This window comes from Pungitius pungitius, chromosome 7, assembly GCF_949316345.1.
Source record: "Pungitius pungitius chromosome 7, fPunPun2.1, whole genome shotgun sequence".
In the NCBI taxonomy this organism is placed as follows: Eukaryota; Metazoa; Chordata; class Actinopteri; order Perciformes; family Gasterosteidae; genus Pungitius; species Pungitius pungitius.
The window spans coordinates 142,793-163,482 of record NC_084906.1 but is presented as its reverse complement, the minus strand read 5'-3'; the positions used below and the strand labels follow the sequence as shown (position 1 = coordinate 163,482).

At 49.0% G+C, this 20,690-nt stretch overlaps 2 protein-coding genes across 4 annotated transcripts; one reads left to right on the top strand and one right to left on the bottom strand.

The window, feature by feature from the left end:
• Positions 1 to 910: 910 nt before the first annotated feature.
• Positions 911 to 14,092, top strand: trappc8 (trafficking protein particle complex subunit 8). 3 transcript variants are annotated; one of them, XM_037469272.2, is made up of 30 exons: positions 914 to 1,485; positions 2,419 to 2,616; positions 4,324 to 4,407; positions 4,925 to 5,014; positions 5,396 to 5,570; positions 5,653 to 5,806; positions 5,886 to 5,973; positions 6,324 to 6,562; positions 6,663 to 6,778; positions 6,867 to 7,017; positions 7,205 to 7,305; positions 7,549 to 7,654; positions 7,745 to 7,876; positions 8,031 to 8,255; positions 8,334 to 8,439; positions 8,950 to 9,144; positions 9,216 to 9,373; positions 9,443 to 9,508; positions 9,621 to 9,726; positions 9,817 to 9,974; positions 10,072 to 10,499; positions 10,965 to 11,121; positions 11,193 to 11,289; positions 11,828 to 11,893; positions 11,983 to 12,041; positions 12,238 to 12,429; positions 12,888 to 12,989; positions 13,075 to 13,214; positions 13,292 to 13,381; positions 13,454 to 14,092. In XM_037469272.2, the coding sequence occupies exons 1-30, from the start codon at positions 1,329 to 1,331 to the stop codon at positions 13,689 to 13,691; spliced, it is 4,374 nt and encodes a 1,457-aa protein (XP_037325169.2). In that variant the 5' UTR covers positions 914 to 1,328; the 3' UTR covers positions 13,692 to 14,092. The 3 variants fall into 3 exon arrangements, with proteins under 3 accessions (XP_037325168.2, XP_037325170.2, XP_037325169.2); XM_037469271.2 differs by having other exon boundaries at positions 911 to 1,485; positions 9,216 to 9,508; XM_037469273.2 differs by lacking the exon at positions 4,324 to 4,407 and having other exon boundaries at positions 913 to 1,485; positions 9,216 to 9,508.
• Positions 14,058 to 20,649, bottom strand: ctns (cystinosin, lysosomal cystine transporter). The gene is made up of 11 exons (XM_037469274.2): positions 20,508 to 20,649; positions 20,021 to 20,109; positions 17,408 to 17,486; positions 16,970 to 17,060; positions 16,490 to 16,593; positions 16,189 to 16,326; positions 15,967 to 16,066; positions 15,289 to 15,408; positions 14,919 to 15,089; positions 14,713 to 14,830; positions 14,058 to 14,639 (listed from the first exon to the last, which is right to left on the bottom strand). Exons 2-11 carry the CDS (start codon positions 20,094 to 20,096, stop codon positions 14,488 to 14,490), a joined length of 1,149 nt encoding a protein of 382 aa, XP_037325171.1. The 5' UTR covers positions 20,097 to 20,109; positions 20,508 to 20,649; the 3' UTR covers positions 14,058 to 14,487.
• Positions 20,650 to 20,690: the final 41 nt, after the last annotated feature.

Below are 20,690 nucleotides of genomic sequence, written 5' to 3'. Positions count from 1 at the left end.
TGCAGCATTTCACAGAAGACTCGCCGAAAACAGGCTGCACTTTCCGGGCTGAGATGAGCTGACCGCCCGGTGCTGGAGGGTCAGACGGTCCGTTCACTACACCTCACATCTCCATCCACGGAGCTAAATGTTACGAAGGCTGAATGATGACAAACCAACCGCAGAAATGTTTCTTTAACATCTAACTTCCCGTCTGAAAAAGTTCTAAAATTACATTCCGTTACGTAATAAAGTAGTATTTATACACTTTGAGATTCAGAGTTTGTTGCCTGTTGCTGAGGTGAAATGCATTCTGGGATATTTGGCAGAACAGACGAGCATTCTGGGTAAAATGTGCGGGGCGAGTCACATCCGGGTATTATGACCGTTCTCGGCCAGATGCGGACTTTAGAATTGAACAAAAGTCCACACAAGAACGCATATTGAGAAAGGGACAAACTCTCTTCAGAAGTAAAGACCATCACCCTTATCGTGATACTAGTACTCCCTTCGAAATGAGTCTTGCGTGAGTGGATATCAGAGGTGTCAAGTAACGAAGTACAAATACTTCGGTACTGTACTTAAGTAGAAATTTTGGGTATCTATACTTTACTTGAGTATTTTATTTTCAGACGTCTTTTTACTTCTACTCCTTACATTTTCGCGCAAATATCTGTACTTTCTACTTCTTACATTTCAAAAATCGCCTCGTTACTGCTATTTAATTTCGGAAGGTTTTCCGCCTTGCTGTCGTCCAAAAACACACAAAAAAACTACCCGGATAAATCGCGCCGTGGGGATTGCGTGGATTTGATTGTGGTTGGATGAGAAGCGTAAACATTTACCATCCAGACTCCTTATTGGTTTATGACGCAAATCAGAGTGACGCTGGGTGCGTAAAGTGGGGAAGGATCTTCTTCAGGAGGCAGGTCGGTGGTCGCGGTACAAGTTGATGTCAGGTGGTATTTAGTCACATGAACGCGCCTCCTCCTCCTCATGCAGAGTCCATGTAACGTTAAATGAGTCATGTTGTTTCTAACTTTATTGATCACCCAAATACAAAAGTATTTTCAAAACCTAGTATCAATAGTGAGTAATGATTGTGAATACTTTTGACACCTCTGGTGGATATATGGGCGCACATCTGTCCCGTGAGACGAAGAGGAAGTGGGGTCAGGAATCACGTGATCGTCTCAGCGCCACACAGGAAGTCTGCTGGCCGATTCAACATGGCTGCCGTCTGCGACTAGAGCAGGATCGCAAGTGGCGAGATGATATAGTCGGCGGTCTGCGTCTACAGGACAGTTGACTCGGTTCGGTGTGCAAGCTGCGGTGGACACCGGTCCGACATGGCCCAATGCGTGCAGTCCGTGCAGGAGTTGGTCCAGGACTCGTTTGTTCCGATGGTGGCCGTCTTATGTAGTGAGGAAGCGGAGAGAGTGACTCGCAAGAACAACCTGAATTTCGCTGAGCTGCTGCGGCCTTTCTGCAGACTGACGTCCGAAGGTAAGCTCCTATATCCCCGGCCCCCGGGCCTCAGGACGGGGCGTTGGTGAGACAGTTGGCCCCTGTAGCCTGTGGAGCTCGCTGCGGGCTAACCGAAGCTAGCAGACTGGCTGTGTGCTCGGACCGGAGGGGAGGTCCAGACTGACACCGGACCAACGCGCCAACCGTTCGGTCTTTTAACAGCTCCAGGGTTGCGGTACGGTAATCGGCTAAAAGGCTCCAACTCGTGACGGCTACCTCCACAGAGCCGTGCACATGATAACATGATATAGCATGATCTAACATGACAACATGTGATATGGGCCGTGGCGTCACATCCCCACGTCAACACTCGGGTCAATCCTCCCACTTCACAATACGTGTCAGATTGTGTTGTTCCGTTTGGCAGGACGACAGGTTAAAATACCATGTAGACCATTTCAGATCTGTGATGAAAATGAAACCGGTTAAAGACTAAACGATTCCCAAAACGAGCTCTGTTATCACATCAAAGGAGTCATTCCTTGGCTCCGCCCCTTTGGCGCTGCGCTCCAATAGGAGTTGAGCAAACTGAACCTTAGCCGTTCAAAGGTAACGTATCTCCATGGCTACATCACATCTTGGTTAGCCGATGTTAGCAGCATGCTGTCACGAACTAAAGACACACCTCTTCAGACTATACCTCGACTAAACATTTTTTAGCACTTAAATTGTACTTATAATGGCTCTTATCTATAGCCAGGTGTAAATCGGCTTACGTTTGATGCACTTACTGCAAGTTGCTTTGGATGACCGAGTCAGCTAAATGACATGTGATGTCATGTAGCTATGGCTAAGAGGAGCCTATGGTCTTATTTTTGGACAGATGGGTTGTTGTTTGTTTCTATAACAATTACTTTGATTTCTAGCCATGTGCACACAGCTAACACATTGTGTTGTTGTCTGCTTCTCTAGGTCACATCCGGGACCCCAATAACCAGGTGCAGGTTGTGAAAAACCTGCGCATTTGTGTCAACAATGTGGTGACAAGTCCAAACGCGGCGTCTGCTGCCCAGCGCCGCCTGCTCAATGAGGTGGTGTCATTGTGCCAGCCCCAAGAGGGGGCGGCGACCAACGTCATCACGGCCGGGGACTACGACCTCAACTTCAGTGGTAAGAACTGCATTCCAAACCTTCCAGGATTGTTAGAAAGGTGAAACATACAGTGTACAGACTGGGTCAGAGTCTTCCTGTGACTCAGCCGACTACATGTTGGTAGCCCACCAATGGTGGCTCGCCACCTCTTTGAACGTGTGTGTGATGTCATTGGACCCACCCTAACGCACAAAAAGGGACCGTTTGGGTCAATCCTACTAAAGGATGCATTCTCTTCATCACTGCAAGCACAAAGCAGAGCTCTGGTGGTTCTGGTTCTAAATGGACCAACATCATGTCAAAACAGGGATTGTGTTTAGTTATTGGAGTGTGTACTTGAATAATCTTCTACTTCAGGAGAAGCTCCTCTACTGATTCCAGGGTTGGTTCTACTGATACTGGACATCGTTAAGGTGGATGGAGCTATCAGTTGACCTGTCTTTATGTAAAAGCTCACCCTTTCTGGTCCCCCCCGCATACAAAGACAGGAGGAGGGTGTCCAAGGAGTTCCAGATGTTATCATCATTAGTATCCGTACTATTAATAATACGTTATTGTGTTTTTTTGCTTTAACACAGAACAATAATACAAAACTCTCCACGTGCACAGTTCCCTTGCCACTAAGTCCTCAGGCTTGTTCTGCAGCACTCTTCTTCCTCTTGAGCTGGTAGCCCTGCATTTAAAGGACAGATGTCACATGATTTCATGTCCCAATCCGGATGGTTCCTACAGGACCCAGACCTACCGGACCCAGACACAGCGCAGATTTCGGTGTTTCCTTTCAGTGGCTGAGAGGAAACCTTTTTACACACCCTGATGCCTCCGCCCTGGCAGCGCGTATCAACAGCCTACTGCTTGTGTAGCTACAATAGCTAGCCACTTTCTATTTCATTTCATTTAAGGCACTCCTCCCACAAGCTGTAAACCGAGTGTTTAGTGACTGGGTGACTTCATCCGAGTCCATGTCAGGAGAGCGTTTGATTCTTCCTGTTTTGTCCTTATTTTACACAGCAAAGTGTTAACTGAACATAGAAATTCTGTCATGATATGCTCTCGTCCCTCATGCAGCTCTTCTGTGTTGCACCTCCTGTGGTCATGGTGTGGATCGAAACAAATAAAGAGCATCAATGCCTTTAGATATATATTAGGTATCTTTAGTTCCTGCACAGTGAGCATGAATTGTAATGAACCAATAGATTAGAGGGGAAAGACTGTAATTATACTGTAAACAGTTCATATATTATTGAAGCCAAGTGTTTATAATTTTGATTTACGCTATTGTTTAAACAGTTAATATATTGTTCCATTTGAAGAAAAGAATTAAAACAAACCCCTTAAGTATTGTTTTAGCACCAGTATCAGAAACCCATCCCTAGTGCTGGTGGATGCTTGCTTTTTTAAACCCTCAGTTTGTTCTCTGGTTCAAACATGTTCATTTGTTAGCCTTGGCTAAGCTAACTCTGAATAAGTAACAAAGCAGAGCATTTTGAGTGAGAAGTAGACAGAAGGGTCCATGTTGGACTGCTCAGGGACCCACTGAATCCATTGATGAGCCTCGTTGGAGCGAACCAACGCTACGATGCGATTGGCCATTCAAGTGACACAATGACGTTAGGAAGAGTGTAACGATGCGACTGTTGTTCCTTGATCACCTGTAACTGCTCTTGTTGAATACAGACACCTTGTTGCTAACACTAGCCCTGGCGGTCTGCTTCCACCTATCAGATCACTCGGTTAAAGCTAGCGTCCCGTGGTACAGTGCCTGGAGACAAACCCTGTCTGAAGTCAGCACCTCCAAGCACTACACAGGTATCACTAGTCCTCCTCCTAGTGTCCTCTGGCTGTCTCTCAGCGCTTTGTTTCCTGTGGTGGCTGGAGAGGAACAGAACGATTCATCTCTATAGAATTATCAACGGGTGCTAGTGTTTCTGTTGTGTGACTTTTGATACCTGCCTTAACCTGTTGATGCCATAGCAAGTAGGGCTTCCTGGTGACACTGTTTACTGTCATTAAAGGAGAGTGCTTGGTTGTACCCTCGTATGTTCATGCATCTTAAAAGCCATCCATCATCTGGGTCTGCTACACCTTCCCATGTCAATCTGCTGCAGCAACCGCCACCCGATTTCATGTAGGTGTTGAGTCACGCTGTGCCACACTGCTAATGCTGGAGAGGTGTGAGCAGCAAGTAGTTGTCCAACTTGTTTCACCTGCTTGATGGACAATCTGCAGTGTGCGTGAGACCCAGCTGGCAGCAGAGCGCCACACCCACCCAGCCGCGGCGTCATGGTGAGGCGTGGACTGCTCCTCATTCTGTCTCTGTTCCCAGCGACCACGCCCTGGTTTGAAGCCTACAGGGAGAACTTCCTGCAGTCGATGGCCGCCTCCGAACACGAGTTCCTCAACCACTACCTGGCGTGTATCCTTCTGCTGTTCCTCGGGGGTCACAGGTTCCATCCCCTCCAGCAGGACTAGTCTCAAGTACCTGGTCTCAGAGAAAGTGGAACCAACCGTTAGCTTGACCTAAAAAGCCTTACATATGTCTCTGTAACATGTCATAAAGGCTAATGGTGCTTCAAATGTTGCATCACCTTTTCCCAAACAAGTTGCTTTTCTAAAGAGAAAATTCTAAGCAAACTCTAAAAGTTTGTTTCCAAACACATTGATGTTGTTTTATGGAAAGTAAAGATCTCAACATGAAGCCCTGTTTGGAGACGTGTAGTAGCACTGGTCTCGGGTGGAGTGGAGCCTCCTGCTTGCTCTACCAGGTTGTAGGTCCTTGACGCTCTGGTCCTCACAGGCCTGCTGGTGGTGTCCTCCACTGAGACCGTCCCTGTGGAGCAGTTCCTCAAGCTCTCCCAGGAGCAGCACAGGATCCAACACAGCGGAGATTACACCAACCCCAAGTGGTTCATCCCCAACACGCTCAAGTACTACGTCCTGCTGCACGACATGGGCGAGGGCGGCGAGCAGAGGTACTGACTGACTTCCACCCGCCTCTTCTAGTGTGTGCTGTATTTGTCAAGGCACTGGACCTCTGTGTGGCTCCCCCTGCAGGGCGGAATCTGTGTACGAGGATATGAAACAGAGGTACGGCCACCAGGGCTGCTACCTGCTCAAAGTCAACTCTCGGAGCTTCTCGGCTGAAGATGATGAACAGATGCCGGACCCCTGGAGTCAGTACCTGCACAGGAGCAACCTGCAGAACCAGGTGAGTGCTGCACGGATTCTGGTTCTGATCATCTGTGGTGTTCTGTGGAATAATGTGCCCTGTGCTGCCCCTGTTGCAGGAAGAGGAAGATGCAGCTGTGAACAGTGGTCCTGTTGAGAACAAAGCCAGTGCAGCAGAAGTGGACAGCAGCCCCACGACAGACAAAGGTCTTCTTGTCATGTCGTTTTTTAGCATCTGTCCAGAAACATTCATCAGAGAGAAGATGGTCTATTTCTATACGGCTCCGCATGAAGCTTCCTGTCACATTAGCAGAATAACCCTGACCTGGAGCTTTAGTCCCAGCTCCACCACAGGCTGCAGCGCCTCATAGTCACACACACACACACACACACACACACACACACACACACACACACACACACACACACACACACACACACACGTTCATGTGCAGTCTGAAATCTTCTGGTCGATCTGCTCATGGCTGATGGGTCTCTGTGACTCAAGGAGTGAAGCTCATCTGTGTCTCGATTGTTTCCACACCGTTGGCCTCCAGACGGAGCCCCCACCAGCCTGGAGCCCCACCCTCTCCAGCTGGACACAGCTCTCTGCGCCGAGCACCCTGAGCCCAAGAAAGGAGCGAGGGAGCCGGAGAGCCTGGTCGGGGCAGCAGGGAGCCACGGGGCATGTCTGACCCTGAATGACCACGACCACATCAGGCAGTTCATCCAGGAGTTCACCTTCAGAGGCCTGCTGCCACACATCGAGAAGAACATCCGACAGCTCAACGACCAGGTGCAGCTCCAAGCCCTCCAGCCAGACTCTGAAGCCCCCCCACCCTACGGCGCCAAAACTAGCCTCACCAGTTTCATGTGCTCTACCTGTCCGTCCACAGCTGGTCTCCAGGAAAGGTCTGAGTCGCTCTCTGTTCACGGCCACCAAGAAGTGGTTCGGAGGAGGGAAAGTTCCAGAGAAGGGTGTCAGTGAACCAAAGAGCACATGTGGCCTCCTGTGAGTACCCCCTTTGTGTGTCGCGTTTATGCCCGCCCCGTTCCACCGTGAACACTAAATACATGGCTGGTTTAATGCGTCTCGTCAGGTATCCCCCAGAAGCCCCTGAACTCCAGATCAGGAAGATGGCTGACCTGTGCTTCCTGGTCCAGCACTACGAGCTGGCCTACAGCTGTTACCACACGGCCAAGAAAGACTTCCTGTCAGACCAGGCCATGCTGTATGCAGCAGGAGCGCTGGTGAGGCTCCCCCTGGGGATTGGTAGTCTCTACATATATCTTTTATCTAAACCACGAGGCGCCATCTAACGATCTCCTCGGTCATCCGAGCCGGGCTCAGTAGGTTCATCAGTAGACACCCCAGCTATCAGAACATGACTGCTCTGTTCTTTCCTCATCTTCTGTCCACTCATCCTGACCTCTGTAGGAGATGGCTGCAGTGTCGGCCTTTCTACAGGCTGGAGCTCCCAGACCTTACCCCACCCACTACATGGACACCGCCATACAGACGTACAGAGACGTCTGCAAGTAAGAGCCAATGTGTCTCAGTTCATCCATTTATGGCTAGAAGACCACTTCCACTATTGTGACTTTGTGCACTCTAATAGTTCTCTACAGGACGTTATTGTGTCTCTTCACCTGGTTTCTAAACGGAAATAGATTCTCAAAGGTTTTTTTGCAGCTGTCTTCTGAGAATGTTCCAACTGTTGAATGGAACAAAGCAGACTACTAGAGTGATGCCCACCTAAAACATGGGTTCTGCCCCCACAGGAACATGGTGCTGGCTGAGCGCTGTGCATTACTCAGTGCTGAGATACTCAAGAGTCAAGCTAAATACTCCGAGGCTGCAACGCTCCTCATTAAGATGACCAGCGAGGTGAGGATGGGCCGTGTGATCTGCTATATTCATTATAAACCCTGGCCTGATGTATGCAGATGAATGGGTTCATTTCCCTTCTTTGTCCAGGACTCTGACCTGCGCAGTGCTCTGCTGCTGGAACAAGCTGCCCACTGCTTTATTAACATGCGCAACCCCATGGTGCGCAAGTTCGCCTTCCACATGATCCTGGCTGGTCATCGTTTCAGCAAAGCCGGACAGGTGAGCCCCCCCTCCCCTCTGATCTGGTCAAAGTTTCACCTTTAATCGGTTTTAATTCTGAAATCCATCGGTCATCATAACACAACTTTACATCCTTTTCGCTCGTCACCACCTCTTCCTGCCCCCCCCCCCCCCCTGCTGTCCCTTCGTGTAGAGGAGGCACGCGCTGCGCTGTTACTGCCAAGCCATGCAGGTGTACAAGGAGCGGGGCTGGTCCTTGGCAGAGGACCACATCCACTTCACAATCGGTCGTCAGTCCTTCACACTCAGCCAACCAGAGAAGGCCGTGACAGCCTTCAGACAGATCCTGACCAATGACAGCAGGCAGACGGCCACACAGCAGGGCGCCTTCCTCAGGGAGTACCTCTACGTCTATAAGGTAACCCTCAGGGCTCCGCTCTTCCACCTCTGTTTGACTGAACCCTGGATCCCATTCACTGGCCTGTGTGTTTCATAGAGTGTTGTAGGGGGGGATGAAGACCGCCTCCCCCAGCTGCCTCTGCCCTGCATCCACAGCTCAGCCACACGGGTCTACTTCGGACACGAGCGGCGCCTTGCACAAGGTAACCCACAGATGAGTTGTGATCACACCTGCACCTGTCCGTCTGTATGAGCTCTCATGATTGGCCGTCAGCAGAACATCAAAGTACCACAACGAACTTCTCTTCTCTTTATGTACCAGAAACGGTGCAGAACAAACTCATTTGGAACATTATTATGAGCTCGATAACAAAGAGGGAGGAAACGTAAATGAAGCCATCAGGGCTCTAAAACGCTGTATGAGAGAAGCATCACTAGTGCTGACCTCTCTCCATATTTCACACATAAAGATAAATGTATATACCATTTCATTGAGTTTTTGTGATTAGATTTCTTTTATTACTGCTGTTTTTATTATCTTTAATCGCACTTTAGCCTTTTCTGCTGTAATCCTGTGAAGGATTATTTTATCTTTCTGAACAGAATAAAATGAAGGTTTGCTGTAACTCATGAATGTGTGTGTGACCAGGGAAATATGCTTATGTTGAACAAATAATTATCCATTTTCTATTCTAAATACCTGACGCGTGCAGGCGAAAAGCAGGCCGCCACTCACGTGTCCCTGGACCAGGAGTACGACCAGGACCTGGCCGCCATGTGGGGCCACCTGGAGGAGCAGCTTGTGGCTGCAGCCAACAGGGGGGTTGTCCCAGCAAGCTTCCAGCCCACCCAGTGCTGCTTGAACAGCCAGACGGACAACCTGCGCTGCCCCCTGGCTGTGGCCGAGGGTCAGTGCTCCTTGGACTCAGCAGCATCCCTATCGGCCCCCGCTCTGTACTCATCCCTCTTTCTCCTTCAGAACCAATTATAGTGGAGGTAATGTTCAGGAACCCTCTGAAGGTTCCTCTGGCGCTGTCCAACCTCGCCCTCCTCTGGAAGTTCACAGCAGAAGGTGTGACTCCCTCCGAGGAGGTGACAGGAGAAGCCATCACCAATGAGGAGGACCTGACTGAAGGGGTGAGCGGCCGCCACTGTGCTATAAAAGCTCCACCTCCACGGTCTCTCACACGGTTTCTCCTCACGCAGACGGACAACGTCGTCACCACACAGATCATCCTGGAGTTTCTTTTGTGTCCAGAAGAGACCAAAATGGTAAGGCTAAGTAAAAGTATGGTGGTGGTAATAAAGTATCTAGAGCTACCTGGCCCTTTAAAGGTTCCCTTCTTTGGCTCAGCTCACACGTCACACTGACCTTTGACCTCAGGCTCGACTCCAGCTGCTGCCACACAGAACGGGCCAGCTGAGCATTGTGGGTGTGGTGTACAACCTGGCTGCAGCCCCCTGTGGAGAGACGGCTCCCAGCTGTGAAGGTAGGTGTCACTACTACAGCCACTGGTTGACTCGCGGTTGTTGTTTCTATTGGACAAACACCGTTTGTGTGTCTGTGCTGCGGTCTGCAGGCCAGCAGGCCATGGATTTCATGGTGGTTCGGGGCAGACAGGACCTTAAGATCCAGGGCCCACGACTGAACCAGACCAAAGAGGACAAGATGTTGGTTCGACATGGTGTGGATCGGCGGCTGGACCCCATCATAACTCCACCCATGCCCCTGATGGAGGTACCGCTGACACACTCATCCCAGCCTGCAGTTCCAAGCAGCTTTATGTCCCCTTGTTAGCATAGATTCAGTGTGTGTGTGTGTGTGTGTGTGTCAGGTCTTCTTCCTGCAGTTCCCCACCGCTCTGCTGTGTGGTGAGATCAGGAAGGCCTACGTTGAGTTCTGTAATGTCAGCGCTGTCGCTCTGTGTGGCCTCCGAGTGGCATCCACGCACCCGGATTTCTTCACGTTTGGCAGCCGGGCCCCGACCCCCCTCACACCCGTGAGCCCGGCCTCAGCAGAGAACTGCTCGGCCTATAAGACCACCACCCGGCAGCCGGGCTCTGTGGCGTCAGAGATGCTGGTGTCAGCGGGGGATTTCAGTCCGCTGTCTGGCGTGATGGAGATTCCAATAGATGGCAGCACGCTGCTACCAGGCGAGTCCACCCAGCTGCCTCTGTGGCTCCGAGGACCAGACCACGAGGGAGTCCACGAGATCAACTTCCTGTTCTACTATCAGAGCACCGAGAAAGGGATGAAAATCAGGTACATTTGAAGTAACGGGAGTTGCTTTGTTAACCGTGAACATTGACTTCTTTATAGTGACCAGCAGGGGGCGACTCCTCTGCTCCATAGAGATCTATGAGAACGTTTATGGTCTCAATCTAGTTTCAAGTCTTCCATACAGCACTGTTCATTTAGTAAATGGTGGCCCTTTCAGAGATGAGCGTGATGCCTCGAAATATCAGTCCAGACATCACCACGACTACCTCCACTTCCTTTACCCAGTCAATGATTGGGACCTGAGGAGTCGCCCCCTGCTGGTCAGTGGCATCAGTGACACTCTCTTCACTGGCATGCACATAAGAGAGCAGGCTGAGGATGACGACACACACAGGAGTTCAGTAAAGACCTTTTAAGATGGTTTGCTGTGTCACTGTGACCTGGGCCCCCTTACTGCAGCAGCCCCTCATCCGTGTGGTGTCTTCCTGTCTCCTCTCTGTGGCGAAGCCATCGCGTGCTGCGCCACACGGTGTTCATCTGTGCCAGCCGCTCTCTGAGCGTCCAGGCGTCGGCCTGCCGCAGCAGCGTCCCGCCGCATCAGCGCCTGGACGACAAAAGCACCGGCGGGTCGCTGGTCTTTGTGGATGTCGAGAACGTCAATACAGTGAGTGGCGCCCCACGTCCGCAGTAGGCACAGTAGAACAGCTGCTCACACGTGCTCTGGATGTTCCTCAGAGTGAAGCTGGCGTGCGTGAGTTCCACATCGTCCAGGTGTCCAGCAGCAGTCAACACTGGTGCCTCCACAAGTGCATCAACCCGGCCAATGACAGAGGTGGGTGGGCGCGCCCTTTGAGTCCTTACGGGGCGCTAGAATCTATTTGAATTACCTGGACCACGGAGCTCGTGAAGGGCGGGTTAGGGGGCTTCGTCCCAGGGGGGGTGAACCGCACTTTACCCGAGATGCCCCAGTGGAAGCCCTCACAGAAATAATGCATCAAAACTAGAAATCCTTCCAAATACCAAGTTTGACGTTCAAGCAAATCAAATTAGTATTTTTCTTTATATTTTATGAATGTTGGGACAGCTCATGTCCCTTTAAACCAAAATGAACATTTTTAACAGCTGAGGGATGTACAAGCAGCGTTCCTTTTACTTCTGTCTTTGAATAAAGGGCTGGAAATGAGTTTTTTTTTTAATCTGATTAATGGAGTTGTTCCTGTGCCGATGTGAGGGTTTCAGGACGGAGGATGTCGCATGTGGACACACTGTAAAGCCCTCTGAGGCTAATGTGTCATTTGCGATCGTTTTTGGGCTTCTCAAAATGAATGGAATGGAATAGACCGATGAAAAGTTGTCTGTCTGCCCTCCAGACTGTAAGCTCGGCAGCAGAGAACGAGCCAAGCTGTGCTTCAGAGCCACACGATGCCAGCGCCCAGGTACCCGTCACCTATGTAAATGTACATTACATGTACCACAGCACACGTGGCCTTTTGAAGGAGCTCTGACTGCTGTGTTGTGCCTCCAGCTGCCTCGGATGCTGCAGAGGAGTACACGTTTGCAGACGTGAACCTGGGAAATGAACAGGTAAGTGAAAGGTCCAGGCTTTGAAACACTGAACCTATGTAATGGCATTCTAGATGAATCCAACCATGACTACATGGCAGTAAATGCAGCGTGTGCTTTATTCTGTGTGTGGGTCAGCAGTATGATGGAGATCATGGACTAATGTCCTGCACACTGTGGTGATGTCATGTCTTTTGTATTGTGACCCTTTCTGCAGATCATCAGTTCCTCCACCCCCTGTGGAGATTTCTTCTTCCGGGGCTGTCTGAGCCCGGAGTCTCAGAGAGGGGGAGGGACAGCGTCCAGGACGTCCTCCAGCAGCAGGATTCAGGAGGACAAAGCCGCTGACATCAGCAACATCGTCAAGAAGTGTAACGAGCTGGACCTCAACATAATCGTCATCTGGAAGGTACATGCAGGGGACACCCTGGTGATGTGTGGACAGGACACTGGTAGGGCTGCTTGATGAAAGCACGCTGCCACCATTAAATGAGCATGATAGAATGTGTGCTCTGCTACGTATCAGATCAAGATCGCCTCACTGAATCCGCCCAACGATGCACTGAAATCACTGATTTAAATGTAAAGTGTAATAAGCAGATGTTGTCCCTAAAATCAATCATCAGGATTAGGATTTTGGCCTTAATGGTGCAGCTCTAGACACTGGTGAGATGTTAACGAAACACCTGAGCAACGTTGTATCTGGTCCAAGACCCTCCTGATGATCAAACAGGGGTCTTGATACACATTCATCATTCTGCTCATATTTGATATTTGAAGCGGTTTCTCTGTGAGGAACCATGACGCTTGAATGGCTAGTTTTTAGGCTTAAAGTGTGTGTGTGTGTGTGTGTGTGTGTGTGTGTAGGCCCATGTGGTGGAGGACAACAAACAGCTGATCCTGGAGGGCCAGCTCCATGTGGCGCTGCAGACTATCGGCAAGGAGGTGACTTCTCTGACTCCCAAAGAGGTTCGATCCACACTCATTAGAAGTCTGGTTTTATTTTGAAGTGTTTGAGGACACCAGGATGTATCTGTGCGGTTTGTGGTTGCAGGAAGCTCAGGAGATGGTGCTCCTTAAGTTCAAACCCGAGGCTCCTGCTCCAGTGGCCCCACCCTCTGCAGAGCTGTCCCAACTCATCAAAACCAACCTGCACTACCCAGAGACCCACAGCCACCCGTTTGTCCAGGAGAGGTGAGAGTCCCACAGTAAAGCAGGAGGACGCATGCATGCACCATTTACAGTATCAGTAAAGCTGCTTGTGTCTCCAGTCTGTGCGTGGTGCCCGTCACGCTCACTCTGTCCAACTGCTCCTCGGCTCCAGTGGACGTCCTCATTGACCTCAGGCACAAAAGCCCCAGGTACGTGTCGCCATGGACGCATGGAGTGTGTGTGGGAAACGGTGCTGTGAGCCTGTGTTGTGCCTCTTGCAGCCCAGAGTCTGTGGAGGTCCACAGCTCGTTCACCTGGGTGGGTCGGACCCAGTACAAGCTGCAGCTGGAGCCTCAGGAGGTTCTGTGTGTGACCCTGCGAGCCTGCTTCCTCCAGGCAGGCGTCTACAACCTCAACACACTGCGAGTGTTCGCCAAGCTGACGCAGCAGGGCGCCGTGTGTGAGGCAGATAGTCAGCAGGCAGCCAGTCCCGCTCTCATCATCATCAACAACGCCTGAGGAGCCCAGGGATGCAACCCACACACCTACTGGATCTCCTTGGCAGGACACAGATGTTTGTAAAAAGTTTGATTGTTTTAGTTGGTGAGACTCGCCTGCATGTGACTTTGTTTGTGTGAGTCCTTCTGATCAACACACAGGAACCTTTAAACGTACCCGTTTACATCCTGACTATTGTACCCCCAGCTGTGTGACCCCCCCCTCCCCCTGTGTGATTTTTGTACAACTGTTTGTCAGTACATCAGGCCACCATGTGTCAGCCCCCCCCCCCCCCCCCCCGTGACTTTAACCTATCATGATCGAGCTCTTGTATGCATTGACTTGACAGCTTTTCTGAAAATGATGTATTATATTTATATAACAAATTGGTTGTAAATAGGAAATAAAGATGTAACTAATGACCTTGTGAGAGGGTTATTGTCTACAGTAATACGAGGGGACCACTCCCACATCAGTTAAAGTACATTTAATGAAAGGGTAAAAAAGGTTTTAAAAGGACATAATTATACTGAATACAGTAACCTTTGATATTTTAACACATTAAGGCACACTGAAAAATGATTATGGCCCACCCCTAGCTTGACTGCCAGGTGGACTTAATGCGGTATGATGTATAAGAGGGGGTGGGTACAACCCTTCCCCTCCCACCCAGAACCCCCCTGGACTGGCGTTATGTAGCAAGCTCCTACAACTGAAGAGTACATGATGCCTCCTCTCAAAATCCAATTCATATCAGTTGTCATTTGATCCCTTTGGCCATGTGGTGACATACTGGAGATGGCTGCACACTGAGCCCTTAGCTGGAATCTTGTTGCTCCTCCACTGCTTGGTACTGTGGCGGCTGGCGGTAGAGGCAGTAGTGCTGAGTCATGAAGAGGAGGTCGAACACCACAGAGAACAGACCCAGGCCGAACTTGGTAGGATCTCCGAATACCAGCTTCCACTCATCTGACAAGAAACACATGACGGTCAGCACCTGGGGGGCACGACTGGCTGTCTGCTGGCATTCCTACACATTTACCATTGTTGTGAGACTGTAAGATCATCTGCAGAATGCTGAGGACGCCCCCGGTGAAGTCCAGCAGCACGTTGCCTATGCTCCAGCCTTCAGTGCTCTGTTTCCTGTAGTTCATGTACGCCTGGGAGACACAGCATCCAATGAAGTATGCATCTCGGGCCTCACGCACAACGGTCCTTTGTGTTACACTGTGTGGGGGGGTGGCTTACCTGCGGCACATACTTGATCAGTGTGACTGCCAGCTTAAGGTAGGAGAAATAGTAGAGGTATTCCAACCAGGTGATCTGTTTGGCTGCAGCCACACACACGCTGACTACAGCAAAGGTCCATCCAATCACCAACAGGACCTTGGCCGTACAGGAGACCTTTTGACCCCCCCTCTGAAATGAAGACAACACACACATGACACCATCACATTGGCTAAGCGAGCCTATCGGGACCTTTCATCTTGGGTGGGCTAGTGTGTCCCAGCACCTTAAAACTCTGATCAGATGACAGCTAATGACGCTCCTTCACTCAGGGAAACTGTGGTTTGATGTGTGTACACACACACACACACACACACACACACACACACACCTCGTACACAGCCGCCTGGCAGATGTAGACCAAACAGAGCAGGAGCGCATGGAGGCTGAAGAAGACATCGTTGGCGCTGACGGGGTTAATCCCACTCAGGTTGTTCTTCAGGAACTCCTCCTGCAGGGCGGCACACAGCAGACACTTCATCCTGCACATGCTTCGTGAGACATCTGAAACATTTATTAGCCAGGTATGTAGGCGCTCAAAGGACTTCATGACTAAAGGCCTGTAGTCATGAAGTCCTGTGGCTCTTTTTGGGGAATTGAAGATGACGGAGGTGCTGAAGCAGGCTGGTACGTGGCATTTCTCCAAGGACGTTTGACGTCTTCAACACTCATCTTAGTCACAGCACCATCTAGCGCAGGGTGTCCAACTCATTTCAGGTTCGGGCCAGATACCAACGACTTCGAGCGAACGCGGGCCACTGATGATCGCCCCGAACGGCTGCTGTATTTGTATATACAGATTTCTTGTGACTAATAATGGCGGAATTATTCTATGAAACCGGAAATGTGAGACTCCGGGAAGGATGTAGTTAGCAGACCAATCACAGCCTTGAAGGCTGCGTGAGGCCTGCGAACCATAAACTAGGCTTAAGCCCCATTCGTTCATGAGGTTTGCTGTGCACGTTCTCCTGAGCCTGCAGTACTCAGGACGGAGGAGGCATGACGTTACCTTGATGTAGGGCACCCAGAACAGTCCTACATTGAACACGCTGTAGGCAATGAAGCCAGTCAGGTTGAGAGCCAGGTAGTCAAAGTTGAGACCTACAACACTGGAAACAAACATGGTGCTTTTATTGTCCCCTCATTGCCTTAAACCAGTCACATAAGCATTCACATGAGACTGGTTGAAAGCAGACAGCTGCCGACACACAGCTGGATGAAGAGAACCCACCTCTTTCTCCTGAAGTTTTCCCAGACTTGTGGATAGAAGGACACTGACCAGGCCAGAAAGTAAATCCAGCCAATCACCTCGCTGATCACTAACAGGACGTTGCTATGGACGACCATGAAGTGGATCCTGAAGGTCAAACTATAAGAGAGAATCAGGGACACGTAGCATCTTTCTCTCCAGCCATCATGAACCATGTTGGGGCTGAGTTCATCAACCCATAAGTCAAAGGGTTCACACCACCCCTCCCCCACGTGTCCTCAAAACATCATGTCCCTGTATGCTCTGCTGTGCAGACACTAACCTGTTGAGGTCTGTGTTGTTGCTGAGCAGGTACGTGGTCACCTGACCGACGCCATGGGCCGTCACATTGAACCGGACAGACGCTGCGGCCGCTGGCAGCAGCACCTAGACGGGAACAATCAGGAGGCTGATCACGTCATTCTTCTTTAACAGCACATCACGTTGGAATAATGAGGATCTCTACGGTGCACAGGCATAATTATTGGCAGCATAAAATGATTATTCATTTCTCTTCAAAGGAGAGGATACCATATCACTAGTGTTTCTCACATCTCAGGTATATCATGGGATGTCTATGCTTGGTATTTTAGCATGATGGTGCTAGAGGAGAGCTGGGGGCTCTGCAGATGCACAGGGTCGGACACAAATACGAGTACATATAAGTTTATCAGATAAAGACAGCATAGAGGGACAGACGTAGAAGCCCTCACAGCCGGGCGGGGTGAGTGGTCTGAAGGGTGCGTTCAGGGTTACGCGTTACCTGGTCAGGAAAGGTGATTATAGACGACCAGTTTGACTTGGAGCTGAATGTCACGTTGAAGTGAATCACAGCCGACCGGTTGAGAGGGGAACTAGAGGAAGACACCACAGTCCAGTCATATCAACAATGTGCTGAGCACAGCAGCAGCTTGAGTCCTGTGGAGTGAAGAGGGCAGCTCACTGCCGCACTGACACGTAACACACCGCTGGACCTAGAGCCTGAAATAAAGTTTGATCGATTGATCTCAGCTATAGTGGATATTTGCATGAAAAAACACAACTGAAATAATTGTTTTATCGCTTAAAAATCACGGCACAGGAGAACTTTTACACCGACGTTACTGGCAAATAATACGGTATAAAAAGGCTGATCAGCTGATAACCTCGTCATCAACGCTACCGCTACCCATTAGCTAACGCTTGTGCGTTCACTGGTTACCTGGGTGCAATGGAGACGTTGGCCTCAGAGTTCTCCTCCAGTGTCACAGTGTGAGGAGCCATCAGATACACTTTGGAATCTGAAGGACGGACGGTAGAAAGTCAAATTAACTTCATCAGAAAAATATATGGATCTTTTTTCCCTCTTTCCCCAAATATTTTAACCTTGCAAGGTTATATATATATATATTAGGGCCGGGACTCGATTAAAAATATTAATCTAATTAATTTGAGGCTTTGTAATTAATTCATCAAAATTAATCGCATTTTAATTGCATAAATATTTGACCTGAGAACAGTGAGAAGTAATTTTTTTCACATGGATTTTTATTTTTGTTCAACCAATTCCAGCAGACAAGTGTGTTGTGTTGTGGATTCCAGCCTGAGAATCTATGAGAATTGAGGTTGGATTCAAAAGCATCAACAGGTGTGTGGTGGAACAGTGCAGGGAGATAGCAGGAAGGCTGAAGTGTGGAGGATCCTCAGTTCAAACCTGCTCTCTCAGAAGGAGGGTTTGGTTGCAGTCAGGGCTTCAAACTGTAAACTTTGAAACAGTTTTGAGGTTTAGTAAACAATCCCAAGGTCTAATATGAGAAACGGACACAATGAGGCATGTGCTTGAATAGCACAAGGGAACAACTGAAGGGCTTCAGGCTCCAACCTGCTGTCTGAGGTTGTGGGTTCATGCCCCCTTCATGCAGACATCACTTCTGCTTTGAAAGAGGTTTGAGTAGCAGTCTCAAGGTTAAATACAAGAAACAAAGGGTTGGTTAGTGTGTGGTGAAGTAGCACAGTGGAAGAGCTGCTGCCACAAGCCTGCACTGCATTTGAAGGTTGTGGGTTCAAGCCCAGTCTTGGTTTTTTTGCCTTTGGCTTTAGTTAAGGTTTGAGGCAATCTCAAGGTTAAATACAACAAACAAAGGGCTGATTAGTGTGTGGTGAAGTAGCACAGTGGAGGAGCTGCTGACATAAGCCCCTGCACTGCCGCACTTGAAGGTTGTGGGTTCAAGCCCAGATGTGAAAATAGCATTTAAAAGAGTTTTAAAGTTTAACTCACATGCTCAAGGTTAAATAGGAGAATCAAAGTTGCCAAAATGTGACCAGGACTGGTAGTGTAGGGGTGCAAGCTAGAGCCCAGAAGCCTCTGTGCGCACCGCCAGTGGGTTCAAATCCCGCTCGTGCCAAGTCTTGAGCACACTGCCGCGGAGGTAGTAGTGGGGGCATTGTCCCCACGGTTGTTTCTGAGAAGTGAACCCTAGGGGTTATGCAAAAACACAAGGCGCGTTCACTTGAGTTATGATGGCATGGTCAAGAATGATGAAGAATCTTTTGCTGATGAATTGAATTTGATGTTAATTGCTTTAGCCTTTTAGCACTTATTAGCCATGCTACGTAGCCTATAGGGTTCCACCTTTTTGACGGGTGAAGATGAGCAGATGTGTCTCATTCAGTGGTCACACTGACATGAAACTTATTACAGCCTCTGAGGGCATTTTTCAAGACAATCACATGTTTGTCTACTTCAGGGCATCCTGTGGACAACCTTAAACTGACAGTCTGGCACAGGGTGTAGATTTGTTTACCCTTTTTAGTGCATCCACCCTCCAATTCTCTGTTACATTCAAATTCAACTCACTTGTGCCTTCACCAATGCAGGAAGGATGAATAGCATGGTTGATCCTCCAAGATGCACCAATCCGTCTTTGGGGCAATATCTTATTATGATTTTTTATAAATGTCAGTTACCCAAAACTAAAAAAGGATTTAGGAAGAACCACCATGTCCCTTGAGGGTTGAACCCAGATAAGGTTTAAAGTACAGAAATTTGGGGCATTTGGCATTAGTGACATTAATCTAATTAGAGGCTTTGTAATTAATTAATCAAAATTATTCGCATTTTAATTGCATAAATATTTGACCTGAGAACAGTGAGATGTAATTTTTTTCACATGGATTTTTATTTTTGTTCAACCAATTCCAGCAGACAAGTGTAGAAATAGCATATTTAGAAATATAGTACTTTCAGAAATTCAGGTAGCCTATAGGCAAGTAGACCTTCTGTAAACTATGTTTTTTAAGTAGACCAATACTTTCAAGTACATTCAGAACATTGGTTATTTTTTCAGACGTGGTCTTAGTTACCCTGGTCCTTAAACCAGTCATCTGGTGCAGTGTGGGTTGGGTGTGGGTCCTTGTACGTCCACGCTAGCTGCTAGTTGTGTTGCGTTGAGGTGATACTTGAGGCTCGATGTGAATTCCTTGTTGCACAGCTTGCACACAACCACGCTCTTATCGACGCTTCCATCCGTGTGTTTATTATAATAAGATTTCCCATTCACGGGGCCACCCGACACGGTCTCGTCAGCTTCTTCGTTCATGTTCACTGTGGTTTGTTGTTGTCTGAAGTCATGGACGCTAGTTGGTGCTCCAGTTTAATCGGTCCTCCGAAACTCATCCAGTGAGAAACGTTCCGCGGTGCAAAAAATAAGTGTAAAAATGCGTAAAAAATGTTTAATGTGTTATTTTTTGTGTAATTAATTAATTTTAATTAACGCGCTAAAGTCCCAGCCCTAATATATATATATATATATATATGAAATAAACAGTCGCTCACCACAGACGCCGGTCAGCATCCACAGCAGCAGCAGCGGAGCAGACATCCTTCTCTCTGCCAGGCCCAGACTGGTCATCTCTGATGTCCACCTAAAAGGACAAGTCCACATGTCAGAATGTGACAACAGAGTAGGACGGGACAAACAACCACTTGTTCGTACTGATAACGTTGAAATGGACTTATTGTAAGTCGCTTTGGATAAAAGCGTCAGCTAAATGACATGTAATGTAATAACGTTCATCAACTGCCTGGCGCGACCTCACGGACCTCACGAGCCAGCCTGTGTACACACGTGATTAACGTGACGTCACGTTAAGTTAAAGCTCATTAAAGCTCACTCCGGATCGCTTTTCAGTTAGCATTTAGTGCGGTAGAAAACCAAGTGAACTAAACCGGAGTATTATTGGTGACAAGTCGACTAACCGAGCGGAACGTTGGAAGCAGACAAGTATATGGAGCAGTACACAAGAAACATTAAGAAACTTACGCTCCTGGGTCACGAGACACTTAACAGTGAGAACTTCTGTTTTCTTCCTCCTTTCAGCCTTCTGCTTCTTTGTGCTTCACACCAGTCGGTGTCCGTGACGTCGCAGTGCTGCCGCCCTCTGGAGGGAGGCCATTACTTCTTCTTCTTCTTTAGGTTTGTAGTGTTGGGTCGCACCAACTTGAC

Excerpts from the sequence above, each read along its gene's own strand:
- trappc8 (XM_037469271.2), top strand. The coding sequence starts at position 1,329 with ATGGCCCAATGCGTGCAGTCCGTGCAGGAGTTGGTCCAGGACTCGTTT. Across the intron at positions 8,256-8,333 it reads AGTACCTCTACGTCTATAAG|AGTGTTGTAGGGGGGGATGA; the intron begins GTAACCCTCAGG and ends TGTGTTTCATAG. Across the intron at positions 10,500-10,964 it reads GAGAAAGGGATGAAAATCAG|CCATCGCGTGCTGCGCCACA; the intron begins GTACATTTGAAG and ends TCTGTGGCGAAG.
- ctns (XM_037469274.2), bottom strand. The coding sequence starts at position 20,096 with ATGACCAGTCTGGGCCTGGCAGAGAGAAGGATGTCTGCTCCGCTGCTG. Across the intron at positions 17,061-17,407 it reads AACGTCTCCATTGCACCCAG|TTCCCCTCTCAACCGGTCGG; the intron begins GTAACCAGTGAA and ends GTCTTCCTCTAG. Across the intron at positions 14,831-14,918 it reads TGATCAAGTATGTGCCGCAG|GCGTACATGAACTACAGGAA; the intron begins GTAAGCCACCCC and ends TGTGTCTCCCAG.